This window comes from Myiozetetes cayanensis, unplaced genomic scaffold, assembly GCF_022539395.1.
Source record: "Myiozetetes cayanensis isolate MyiCay16 unplaced genomic scaffold, myiCay2020 scf28, whole genome shotgun sequence".
NCBI lineage: Eukaryota > Metazoa > Chordata > Aves > Passeriformes > Tyrannidae > Myiozetetes > Myiozetetes cayanensis.
In genome coordinates this window covers 4634804-4647156 of record NW_026087499.1, presented here as the reverse complement: position 1 = coordinate 4647156, position 12353 = coordinate 4634804, and the positions used below count along the sequence as shown (strand labels likewise).

Here is a 12353-nt window from a genome sequence, read left to right as displayed (position 1 = left end):
TAGCTCCCCACTACACCTGTCGACGTCCTGAAAAACGACGAGCTTCCCAAAATATTTTTAAGCACTGTAAAGTACGGAAAGCTTTAGATGAAAGCCTGTTTCTGATTGAAAATAAATTTCAAATAACATACGAATTTGATAGAATTCATATGACCAGAGAAAGAATTCCTACTGACCTCCAAAACATGCAGCTCATGCCTTTACACTTTCAGAATATGTGACAGAACACAGGGGGCCCAAACACACCTTGTGTGAAACACCAGGGAAGGATGGGGGGACTCGGCCAACCCTCCCCCCTCCCCTCCAAGGGACACCAGCAGGGCTCACTCAGAGATGTCCATCCTGTTCAGGAGTGACAATCAGGCTGCCCAGGGATGCTCCCAGGGAATATTGCCTGGAATATTACCTATGAGGACAGAGGTGATGTTGATATCCAGCCGTGGCTTGGCCTTCACTTCCAGCTTCAGGCGGGCGGGGTGGAGGCGGCTCGAGGGCTGCTGTTGCCACGACACCGAGCAGGGCCACGGCTCAATGAAGGGCTCCCAGCCTGGGGACAGACACCAAGTCACCTCTGCTGCACGTGGGGAGGCCACACTGGAATGCTGATTACATATTTCACTACTTAATCCTTTCCTTTTAATCTGCACTCATGATAAACTGTATTTGATTTGCTACCTAACAGAAAGTGGCTCCAGCTCCTCCATCTGAGCCCTGGATGTACACACTGCACACCATGGGCACTGCACATGCTATGTGCAATTACTGCTCCTTGTTTAACTCAGCTGCAATGAAGCCCTCTGAAATGGTTTTGAAAATGATTTTCATACAATTATACATAAATCGGCCTATTATTATCACAGAAGACAAAGCTCTAAAAGCTATTAAAAAAATCCCCCTCTATGTAGTTTTAATAACAAAAAGACTGCCTTGTTATTGGCAGGTAATTGCTGAGGTGGTTGGCACCAATTAGGTATCAGAAAAAACACATAACTAGATTATTTCTTTTGTCAGTGTCTGACCTGGATTGTTTTTCTTATTTAAAATATAAATTCTAATGGTCATCTTATGTTAATTCTGTTGACTTCAGCCTAATCACCTGCCCTCACATGCTCTTCCTTCCTGAAATACGTAACAAACTGAATGCAGCAAACAAGTAAATACTGAAAATGTGAATACAGATACCCCTAGTTACATAACTGTCATGTTCCTGGATAACCTGTTTATGCAATTAACATTTGAGAACTTCAGTGCTACTTTCAGATCAGCAAAACCTCAACTTTCCACATATCCCTCCACCTGATCTCAGGTCAGGATATCTTGTCTAGGATCACAGGTTCTCACACACACACACAGACACAAAGGGCAGTTTTCCCCATTCCCTTATAGGGATTTCGTGTCAGGGGAATTTCAGGCTCCTGTGGTAGGAAAGGCTGTTTCCTAAACTTAAATAAGAGAACAACAACCCCCCAGGTATTTCACCTGAAAGCTCTCGATTGTAATAATCTCCAGAGAGGGTAAAATGAGCGTAACCTTCGGGGCTGGTTCGCAAATGTTGGAGAAAATTCAAACCTGGAGGGGGGGGGAAATAAAAGTGAATGTTAGACTAATGTAAAACAATCAAGTTCCTCAATTTTATAAATTCTTAAGTAAGCAGTGGAAGGTTTTGTCTCTTCTTTTAAACTGAAGTGGTGCAAAAAGCCTGTCACCATGCTCTTCAAATAACATTTACAGACTTACAACATGGAGCCTCCCCAGGGTTCTGCTCAGCACAGATTCCATTAGTTAGGGGATGTATCAAGGGGAAAGCAGAGTCTTAACCCTACAAGGACTGTGATCTTCTTAAAAACAAAACCATAAACCAAACCAAGCAAAAAAAAAAGATCCTCCAAAACTCCACACAAACCCCACCACCAAAACGCTGTCATTGAAATTCCACAAGTCCTGAGGAACCAGAGCTGAAAGCAGTCCCTGACAGTCAGAACAGACACTCACGTGAGAAGGTCAACTCAGCCAGGGGCACGTCACAGTCCATGCAGTCATCAATGAAGCAAATGCACACACTCTCTGCCTTTATCTCCACTCCAGAGATGAACTGCAAAGGCACAATCCCTTGGCTGTCTCGAGCAGAAGAGCTCTGGGAAGCTGATTTCAAAGGCTCAGCGTTCTTGAACAACCAACTCGCTGCTTTTTTCAAGTCGCCTTAGATAAAAGCAAACAACCAGTCAATCACCATCTAATTCCTCGAGGTATTTAGTAAAAAACATATGAAAGCAAACTATTCCCCTCCTCTTAGGGGCAAGTCACCAACAGTCCCTTAAATGTGTTCTGTTTAATAGCACAAATATGAGATTATACAAACATTAGAATTTTATAAGAGTGAGAAATGTGTTTTGAAGTTTGCAAACAAAGTGGCAACATAATAATAATAATAATAACAATCTGTATTAATGCTAGAAATGCCTCTAAATAAGTTGGGAAGCATGACAGTGCTAAAGAAAAACAATCACTTCTGTTAAAGCTTCACCTTTTCATATATTACATGGAGAAACAGGGAATATATGATTCAAAAAGGGAGAGATGAAAACGTGCTCTCAGGAGGAGATGGATAATGGCAAGAAGCAGGGACACCATGAAAAAGAATAAACCTGCACATAACCCAACCCCCCAAACAGAAATACAGTCAAATACACCCCAAAAAGGCAAGGACAGTCTTTGGGGGGTGGGTTCCACACAGCAGCAGAACAGGAAAACGAATGTTGAAGATTATTCCAACACAGAGCCAAAGTAAAGGAATTCTAAAGAAGGAAATACTGCCTGTGCATCAGCTACCTGACAGTCTGGAAGTTTTTTCACTTAATTGCAATTAAGGTAATATGGACAATCTGCAAGGCCAACTAGATAGCTGATGTTACCTTGGCAGATCAGAAGAGCCTTCCGACAATCTTCCATGCTGAATCCCAGCTCCTGCAGGCGAGCCAGCTGCACCTCTGGAATTGAACAGTTACCAGTCAGAAATCCTTGACAGCTATCTGCTTGGTTTCATTTCTAAAATCAAGATCTATCTGCTCAAAAACGGGGTTTGGTTTCAGATTGCAGCTGTAGTAAAAGCACATTATTCAGCACTGCTTTTACTTTTTTTTACAGTACCATCATCAGATAATTATAATCAGCAAGTGTTTCACACCATGGAGACACCCACATCTTTTGTGTTAAGCATTTAGACCTTGTAGAAACCTTCTTTAGATAAAAAAAAACAACAAAAAAATTGGCTTTACCCCAACAGTTCAAAACATACCCAGCACAGGATCCAGCACTCGTTTGGACACATCCCTGCCCTCGTGTGTGGAGGAGGCCTCAGTGGCCAGAGCTGAGCTGGGGGGATGAGCAGCACTTGCAGCAGTTGTGTCAGGCAGAGCTGCACTTGTCTGCTGGGGAATTGACTTTGCAATCGCCAGGAAGAGCTGAACATCATTGTAAGACAGTCTGATATCCAGGGCCTGCAGCTGAATCTAAATGGAAAAGGAAAATGTAAGAGTCACTTACCCTTTTCTACGTATTTTTTCTTGTATACTTTGGATATTAATAAAGCTTTTCCCAAAGGAAGACAAAGTTTAGTGTTAAAAGCTGATGATCAGACTGTTTTAAAGCTCCAGTAATAAAACTGGCAAACATATTTACCAACCACTAAAAGTGTTAAAAGCACATCCCAAGGGAAAGTGTTTTTACTTTGATATTATGGTAAAAAAGTCTCTAAATAGAATTCCCCTCTAAGAAGCTCTAACAATTAGATACAGAAAAATAACTTTGTCTTTCAGGACTGAGTAACTAACATGTCTACATTATCAGCCCACTTCTTTCCTCCACTATTAATCTCTATAATACATCCCAAAATTCCCTCATTCATTACCACTGAGAGTATTTTCTTCATGCTTTTTTCTTTCCCTTTTTCACTTCAGGAAAAAACTATCTTATTATTTTCTTGTGCCTTTGGAAGTCTTCTATGGAATCCTTGGGCATAAAAATATCTGTGCTAGATCACACTTTAGTATTCTCTATCACATACAGTTTTATTCAGGCTTTTAATATTACCTCTAGAATAGGAGGAAAATCTTCACTATTGAAAGCATCCAACAGTCCTGAACCACTTGGGTAGGAAGAATTCCCAACAAGCTCCATATGGATCTGTACTGGATCAATAATTGACAGTGCAGTCTCTGCTCATTTCCTAACCTGCATGAAAACACCTAAAAACGGAATATTATTTTAAAAAAATTATGAACTGAGAGGACAGGTCAGGCAAGAACTAGCAATACTCAATGTCTTAAGAGAAACAATATAAAACTCTATAAAATGGGAGCATTTGATGAGGAACTAACAAACTTCAGAAATAATTTGTGTATTATTCCTGTTGCATATTTATTCATAGTAAAGCATCTTCACAAGCTCCTCTGATTTCAGATGTTTGCCAACAGCACAGTTTCTTTGTTCTCACCTCAATGCCGAACAAGCTCCCAGAGAAAGGACGATCCAACAGCTTGGGCTTGTAGGTGAGAACAGTCGTCCCCTTCAGAATGATGGCGTTGGTATCGAAGCAAGACATGTCTTCAACCACCACAAACTCAGTTCCTGAACCAAACAGAACAACAAATAACAACCACTATTTCCTTTAATGGGTCTGGTTTTCCACCAGCACGTGGCTTTTAAGGAGAAAAGCTCCTACCAAAGCACTGGAGAAGAGCAGGTTTTTACCTGTCACATTAACCTTCACTTCCAGCTGCTTTTCTGCAGTCACAGGCAGGGAAGAACGTTTGGTGACGACCCCACTTTTGACTGTTTTGGGCAGCACGGTGGTGTCAGTGAGGGACGTTCTCTGCCGGGAGGAGAGGGGGTTTTCCCGCTTTTTGGTATCTCCAGGGGTGTATAAAAAGTCATGGACCAGCAACAACCAGTCAAAGATCAGGAACACACGGAGGTTGTTCAGAACAACTGTGAAACTGGAGGAATCCTTGGTAGACCTTTTAAGAAGAGAAAAGAATACAAGGGAACTTTACATCTTGCATAGATTTAAAATCACACCCAAAATTATCAGTATCCAGTAAGAACTCTATGAACTTTCAAGGGATACCCTTAGTTTACAGAGTACCTATACCTTGAAAAAGAATTTAAAAAATAGAGAGAGAAGATTGAATAAGATTATTATTTTATATATATATATAAGATTGAATAAAAGTCAATCTTATATATAAGACTGAATAAGAAACATATAAAGTAGAATAAGATTGAAATTCATCAGGTTGCTGTGCCCACAGAAACCCAACAGGTCTGAAGTGCCTGAATTCTAAGCTGCAATGACACAAAGAATGAACTGAAAAACTGCCTAACAGGACACTTATGAAAGCTCCTTTAATACATTTACATTATCCATATTCATTTGCAAAGTCTCAGACTTTAAAAACCCATCTTTTTATTATCATTTGACATCTGTTGGGTATCAAACCTAAAGTACTGCCTGTGAAACTCAGACCTGGCTCTGAGATGAGACGTTCAATGTGTTTCCCCTCACACCCTGACAGAATTTTGCAGCACAGGAAGCTGCTCTGTCATCCCCCAAAAATGTCAGCCTGCCTGAACTCCCAGCAACCCATTCTGAGTGTCTGCCTAGGAGGGAGAAAAGTGTTTGGCTTCAGGATCTGGAATACCACTTCTATTTGGTCATGCTAACTGGAAAATCATCTAAGTGCTTAAGTGCCATGAAACAGTTTTATATCCAACTATAAAATCTCTAAAGAACTGTGATCCTTTTGTGGGAGCAGCCTGTCTGCTCTGCTTCCAACAGCACAAACCTTGAACTCTCCCTGGCTTCTCCAGGAGATTTCCAAAGGCACCAGCCAGTACAACACTATCCCTGAGCTCTGCCAGCACCTCCATGCAGTGCCAAGGATGCTCTCAGCACTGAAAGCAGAGCACATGTGCTGGGGCTGGAATTGAAAAGCATTAACAGTTGGGAAGAAGATTCTTGAAGCCATCACTCATAAACCAGATTAGGCTGTTCTGTGCAAACTCACTGACTGTGCCTAATCCAGGCAGCTACTGACTCAAGAGGCCTGTGAAAACCAGTTGGTGGGTTTTTAGGTGGGTTTATTTTTTTTTTTTATTTTTAGTAAATCCCATCTTAGTTTTATTCCAATCAAAATGTTGGTGTCGTTCTGAACACACTTATTAAGTACTTATAACCATCATGCAGCATCCAAACCTTCCAAACAAATTTCTCTCCGTTGCCTAAAGTTTCTTTGGTTGGTTTTTATGAACAAAAGTCTTCAAGGTTTTTTTCTACATTGCCCCTCAGCTGCTTCAGAAGGTGTCACACTTACAGAAGAGTGAAAAACCTGTGTTTGGTCACTAAATCTGATCAAAAGTGAACGCAACATCTTTAGTCATCTCACTTCACCCTCTTTTTAAAGCCAACATCCCCCAACCAAACACCATGCTGACACAGGTAAATACTGTTATTATACTTCATGTTCCCATTTTCAATATTAAATTGGATCAAAACAGACAAGGACAAAACAAACAGGGTAGGACAGAACAGAGAAGAGAATGCAGAGGTTTTCTTTGACAGAGGTGCTGTTTCACTCTGATGCTCTCAGAAAGGCTCGTGTGACACCTGCTGGGAAGCAGCTTTTGTGCAACAGATATTACAGATTCTACAGAATGGTTTTATGCAAACATCCAAGTGAGAGGCCAGACTTATGGAGCTTTAAGCACTACTGATTTTAATAGCTCAGAACTTTATCTGATTCACTAGACATTCAAACCTAAATTTTATTGCAAAAAGGGGGGGAAAAATCCAACTTTCATTTAATTAATAACTGCAGATTTGAATCTCTCAAGTACCACTGACCACCCCAAAAACGTGATCAGATTCAAAACCAATGCCAGCAAGTTTATCTACATTAAGAACAGCTGTATTAAAGCAGGACAGTCCTGGTTATGTCCTTATTAAAAAAAAGAGAATCCCAGAATTCCCAACCTGAAGTGCAGCTCAATCTGGATGGCTCCAGGGCTGCTGGTGTTCTTGGAGGACTGGAAGATGCAGTTGAAGACATTTGGGGGCCCTGCAGCGTATTTCTGGGCAGCATAACGGGTGTCAAAGGCCATCATGGAGTGGGAAACCAGATTGACAGACTTTGTCCCATTTGAAGAGCTTTCAAAAAGCAACTTGGATTTCTTAAAGTCAAACCTGGGAGAATAAAAAGCAAAACAGTGCATTGAAGAGGCTTATTTATACTCCTGAAGGCAGTTATTTTAAAAGTATGGGATACTGCTGGTATTTAGGTATTTTCTAAAACAACTATAATCACATCTCATGTCACAGAGATAGAAAGTAGATCAATACTGTATATAATTATAGTTTTCAATTATAAAGAACCTTCTGGATTAAAAAGAAAACCAAACAAACCAAACCAACATAGCAGAAATCTGGTTTTTTAAACTTCCCTCACATCATTTCCTTAATTAAAATACTATTCAGTTTGAGGAAGTCAACTGATTACTGAACTGTTGTTTCAAGGACAACATAGATGGTATCTTTTGTACAGTGTCATTCCCTTCCATCTTTCAGAGCAGCTTAAAATCTCATTTGAACTTTAATTAAGAAATTCTATTTCACTGCATTATTAAGCTGTAATTCCACATATTACTTTGATTCTTGTCCTAGATCTTTCAGATGAACCCAGTATTTAGGAGAAGGAATTGAGTAACTTAAAGGACATTCCTACCTGGCCAAAGAGCTGTATCCATCTCTTCCCTTTGGATCCATCAGTTCCAGGCTCACGTTAACCATGTCAATGAGGAACGACATGGAAGTGTACACCTCTCCACTCAAAACTGTCTGAAAGTGCAAAACACCAACATTCTTTTTCAGAGCATCTGTTTTAACTTTCATTTCTGAATTAAATTTATATCCCAGCCCTACGCAAGTCCCTCTCCTTCAGGGAGTGTCATCAGCCATTACCGAGGAAATGTGACATTTCACAACGTGTTTTTAAAGTTGATCCATTTTCACACCACTGTTCTCAAAACGTTGCTGCCATCAGCAAACCACCCCCCAAGACATTCCAAGGCAGAATTCCAGCTGCACCCAGCTCCTCTTACATGAATCCTGGGATCCTGCAGGTCGTAGGGACGCATGAACTCCTCGATGGGCTCGCCCAGGTTGTTCTCCAGCAGCCCCCGGATCAGCTTGTACTTGTTGAGATCCAGGGAGCAGTGCACTGAGGACAGGTTGCCGTGGATTGATATGTCTGCAACTGCATGGCTCAGCTCCCTGCAACCAAAGGGAAACCCTCAGCATTCCCAGGAGCTCTGGCACAGCAGGCCAGGCTTTCAGGATACAATAACAGGCAGCTAAAGCCCAGCTCCAGGCTGACAGCACGAAGGGATCCTGCTCAAACTCACTTGTCCAAGTTTCTCTCCACTTGTAACTTCAGCCTGAAGGGTTCTGTCAGCAGGCTCCCTCCTGTCTGCCTCACCAAGTAGGATGGAAAGCTCAAGTCTGCACTGGTGTCTTCCACAGCCTTGGAATACTCTCTCTGGTATCTCTGTGCAGCAAAGATGTCCATGTCCTGCAGATCAACCACAATGCAGTCTAAGAGGCAGATGTGATCCTCTGCAGGGAGGAGATAACACATTCAGAAAATAAAAACCAGAATCTGCACAAAACTAATGCACCTAACTTTTAACAAGAAATTTTATTTAGCCTTGATTTTATTCCAATTTTTAGGGTTTTTAATTCACACTCATCACTATCTGTAACTACCAGACCTCAAGCTAATCCACAGGTAAATGTAAACTCTCAGTGCAGAGTCCAACTCTGCAATACACGACTCAAACCACCCAAACTGCAGGATTGTTCTTGCAGGAGCTGAACTACAACTCCCTAATCCTGTTCCTCACATACCTGGGCTGTCAGGGTTGGGTACAACAGGCAGTTTGGGTTGGTGGCCTTGCTGTTTATTTGAAGTGTTCAGTGCAGGTTCGTTCTTCAGCCTGGAAATGTTTGTTCCTGATGATTTTTTCATGACCAATCCTTCCATCGGTACTTTGGACTCATCAGCACTTGTTTTCTTCAGGCTGTGTTTTGGGGTCCCCAAAGGAGATGAAAACTGAACTGAATCCTGCTAAAGAAAGGAATTTTATAATTAATAATAGCTCTTTAATTTAAATTCTAAGGAACCAGTGCATCAAGGTTCAAGCCGCAACAAATTCCTGTCAAAAACCTCCATATTTGATTTGAATTTTTTGCCAGTATTTTTTATTGATGGCCAAACTTTTATCCTACAACCTTAACAGCAGATGAAAACATTTCCTTCCTTAAAAAGTTCATTTCAGCAACAATTCCCAAAAAACCTCTGAAGTCTCTGCAGTGAGAAACTAATTCAAAATTCCAGGGTTTTGCACAAAACAAAAAAGCTGTCATGTAAATGGAATTAATACAAAATGGAGGGGTAAGACTGACAAGATATTAAAAGTTTCTGTAGGATAAAAATGGTTAAATATTTAAAGCTGTTTTTCAGGTGATGAAAATAACATATGCCATGGAGATCTTATGAGGTGCCTTGCATCAAAAACCTGCAAAGGTTCACTAGGAAAAGTCACATCAACATTGGGAATTTCTTCTCCCAAAAATCCTGCTTGACCCATTTCATAGCTTTCCATGATGCAATGACCATTTTCTTGCCTTATGTGGGTTTTAAATATTAGAAAAAAATGGGAAAATTCATTGCAATCATGATAAGGATTTGAAGAAAAAAATTTGAAAAAATTGACATTTAACTTTATAATGTAAAAGGTGCATGCAAAGAACAGTCATCACCTCATCTATAAATCTATGAATCTATGCAATTAAATCCAAATTAACAGCTCCTCAGACATGCAGAAAGAGCACACCACAACAAATTTAAATCCAATTCTTATGGAATTCAGCAAAATCTTTAGAACAGAAACATAATTTTTAATGAATGAAGGAACTTTTTAAAGTGCTAAATTCCACAAGAATATTTCCTTTTTTTAAGATGAATGAGGAGAACCTGAACACTGCCACAAAGCTGTGAAATACCTCAAATAAAACAGGATCCTTGTACGCATTGCCTTGTAAAATCCGATCCTCAAAGATAAACAGAGGACAGAGAAAAAAAATGAAAACAAAACCACCAAAAAAAAAAAAAAAAAAAAAGCCAAACCACAACTAATCCCATTTCAAACACCTGGATTTCTACAGTGCTTTACAACACCATATTTTTAGGTTGAAATAAAATTATCGTGCACACATGTTTGTAGTAATTTCTAATATTGATTTAAGAATCTACCACTTACAAGCCTTCAAATTCATCAGCACAGAAAACAACTCAGTGTCACAGTCCAGTTGTTTCCTTACAGCAAAGACACTCATGGATGTAAATCAGATGGGGGCAACAGACACACCACAAACTGCTGCACAATTTAATCATTTTTACCCCCTTCAAAATGGAATTAGGGGTTCCCAGAAAACCACCTATTAAAATTATTATTATTATAAAGTCTGTACATAAAGTCAAACATAAGAATCATTTACCAGGCTCCAGAAACAACATGCACAAGAACTAGGAAAGCCACCAGCTGTCAAGTGAAGAAGTCGTGTTCTTACCTTGTTCTTTAAGGAGAAGGTGCCCGGCATTCCCGCAAACAGGAATCTGTTCTTGACTTTCAGCTTTCCCAGATTGGCCACAATCAGACTGTTGGACTTGGAGCTTTCAGGGATAAGCAGAACAGGAGCACCAGCCTCAATATCGAGGAGAACTCGGGAAGCTCTCTGGGCTTTGTCTCGAACCTGGGGAAAGCAAAAATGCATTTAAAAAAATAACGACGAAAATTCCAGGATGTGGGTGATTATTTCACGCTGATTAGTCCTGAACTGAGCAACATTACTCCTTGATTTACAGAATTAGGATGTGGTAAAATTTTATACAATAAAAGAACACCTCAAACTCTTGTTTTAGGCAGAGAATAAAGAGTCATTAAAAAAGGATTCTGATGCCAAGAGGAAATACCTGTGCAGCAGGTGCAGCATCAGGAGTGACACAAACTGTCACCACTGAGCTAAGGGGCAAACCAGACACTACTCAGCTCACTGTTCAAGAAATTCCTCAAGAAAAATTATTTACAAAAGGAAAAAAAAACCCCATCATTTAGAACAGGTGTTTCAAAACCAGTTCCAAACTCTCCAAGTGATGCACAACGAAGCATTTAAATGGTCTAAGTATTCACTGTCTTTCCTCCAATTATGAGAAGCAACTTTTAAACCTGCCTATCAGTACTAACTGTAGAAGTCACTCCCACAGTAGGTTTTGTAATGAAAGAGTCCATGACTGTCATGATTATTGATAGATTTTATCGTGCTGGAGTTCAGCATCTGATTTTCTCAGTCTACCAAAAAAGTAACCCAGAGAGCTGAGTGGAACAGAACTGCTCCCTTGGTTCTCCTTATTCAGGGATTATCACCTGGTGAACAGTGGAGAAAATAGCAGGTGCCAAAGTTTTAAACAATGAGTAAAATTGGTATTCTACCCTTTCAGAGAGGAAGGTTCTAAATAAGGTATTTTGACTACAAGATGAGAAATCTGCAGCAACACCAGAACTCTAAAACCTCCCACCATTTCAGCTGGAGTCGAAATAAATCCCATAAATTACATATTGCACTTCTACTGCAAAAGACAAGCTGGGAAAGAACAACAACAAAAAAAAACCCCTCCAGACATACTGTCTGTCCTTCAATGGCTGCTCTTTGCCTCCCCAAGACGTCCTGGAGTTGAGTGAAGTGCTGGATGAAAGACACCACCTCGGCCTGGAAGCGCTGGGTGTGCACGTACTGCACAGATGCCATCCTGAGGGTGACACGCACGTCACACTCCCTCTGCAGCAAAGGGTCTGGCCTCCCATACCTGCCAGAGAGGTCCAAAGCAAAAATCAGCAATCTTAGCTGCCTTTTATAAGCAGCTTATTCGGTTTTTTTGCACTCCAAATAATAATAATATAGAGAATTTAACTGATGTTCACGGCATGCAATTAAAACTATTGCAATTCCAGGCACGAAAAATTGGGTTTGTATTAGTAGTTATTTCTAAATTGTGTATTTGTAGGGGTTTTAATTAAGCAAACAAAAAATTCTACATTTGGAATGTACCTTTAGCTCTACCTACCAGATAGACCTTTGGTGATTTTATATCTTAATGTAAGTGCTCCACTGCCTGATAATGTGTACATTCAATTCTGAATCAGTGTGCTGAGGTATTTGAAATTAATTCCATAACATTACT

At 40.3% G+C, this 12353-nt stretch overlaps 1 protein-coding gene across 1 annotated transcript in view; it reads right to left on the bottom strand.

Moving 5' to 3' along the window:
- Positions 1-12353, bottom strand: part of VPS13D (vacuolar protein sorting 13 homolog D) — an 88708-nt gene that overhangs the window by 58287 nt on the left and 18068 nt on the right. Inside the window, 16 exon segments of the mRNA XM_050322716.1 lie at positions 407-547; positions 1480-1569; positions 1993-2199; positions 2913-2987; positions 3296-3509; positions 4090-4217; positions 4220-4244; positions 4493-4626; positions 4750-5015; positions 7031-7240; positions 7779-7891; positions 8155-8326; positions 8458-8668; positions 8960-9176; positions 10685-10867; positions 11798-11978. Of these exon segments, the coding sequence (XP_050178673.1) occupies positions 407-547; positions 1480-1569; positions 1993-2199; positions 2913-2987; positions 3296-3509; positions 4090-4217; positions 4220-4244; positions 4493-4626; positions 4750-5015; positions 7031-7240; positions 7779-7891; positions 8155-8326; positions 8458-8668; positions 8960-9176; positions 10685-10867; positions 11798-11978 (2567 nt within the window).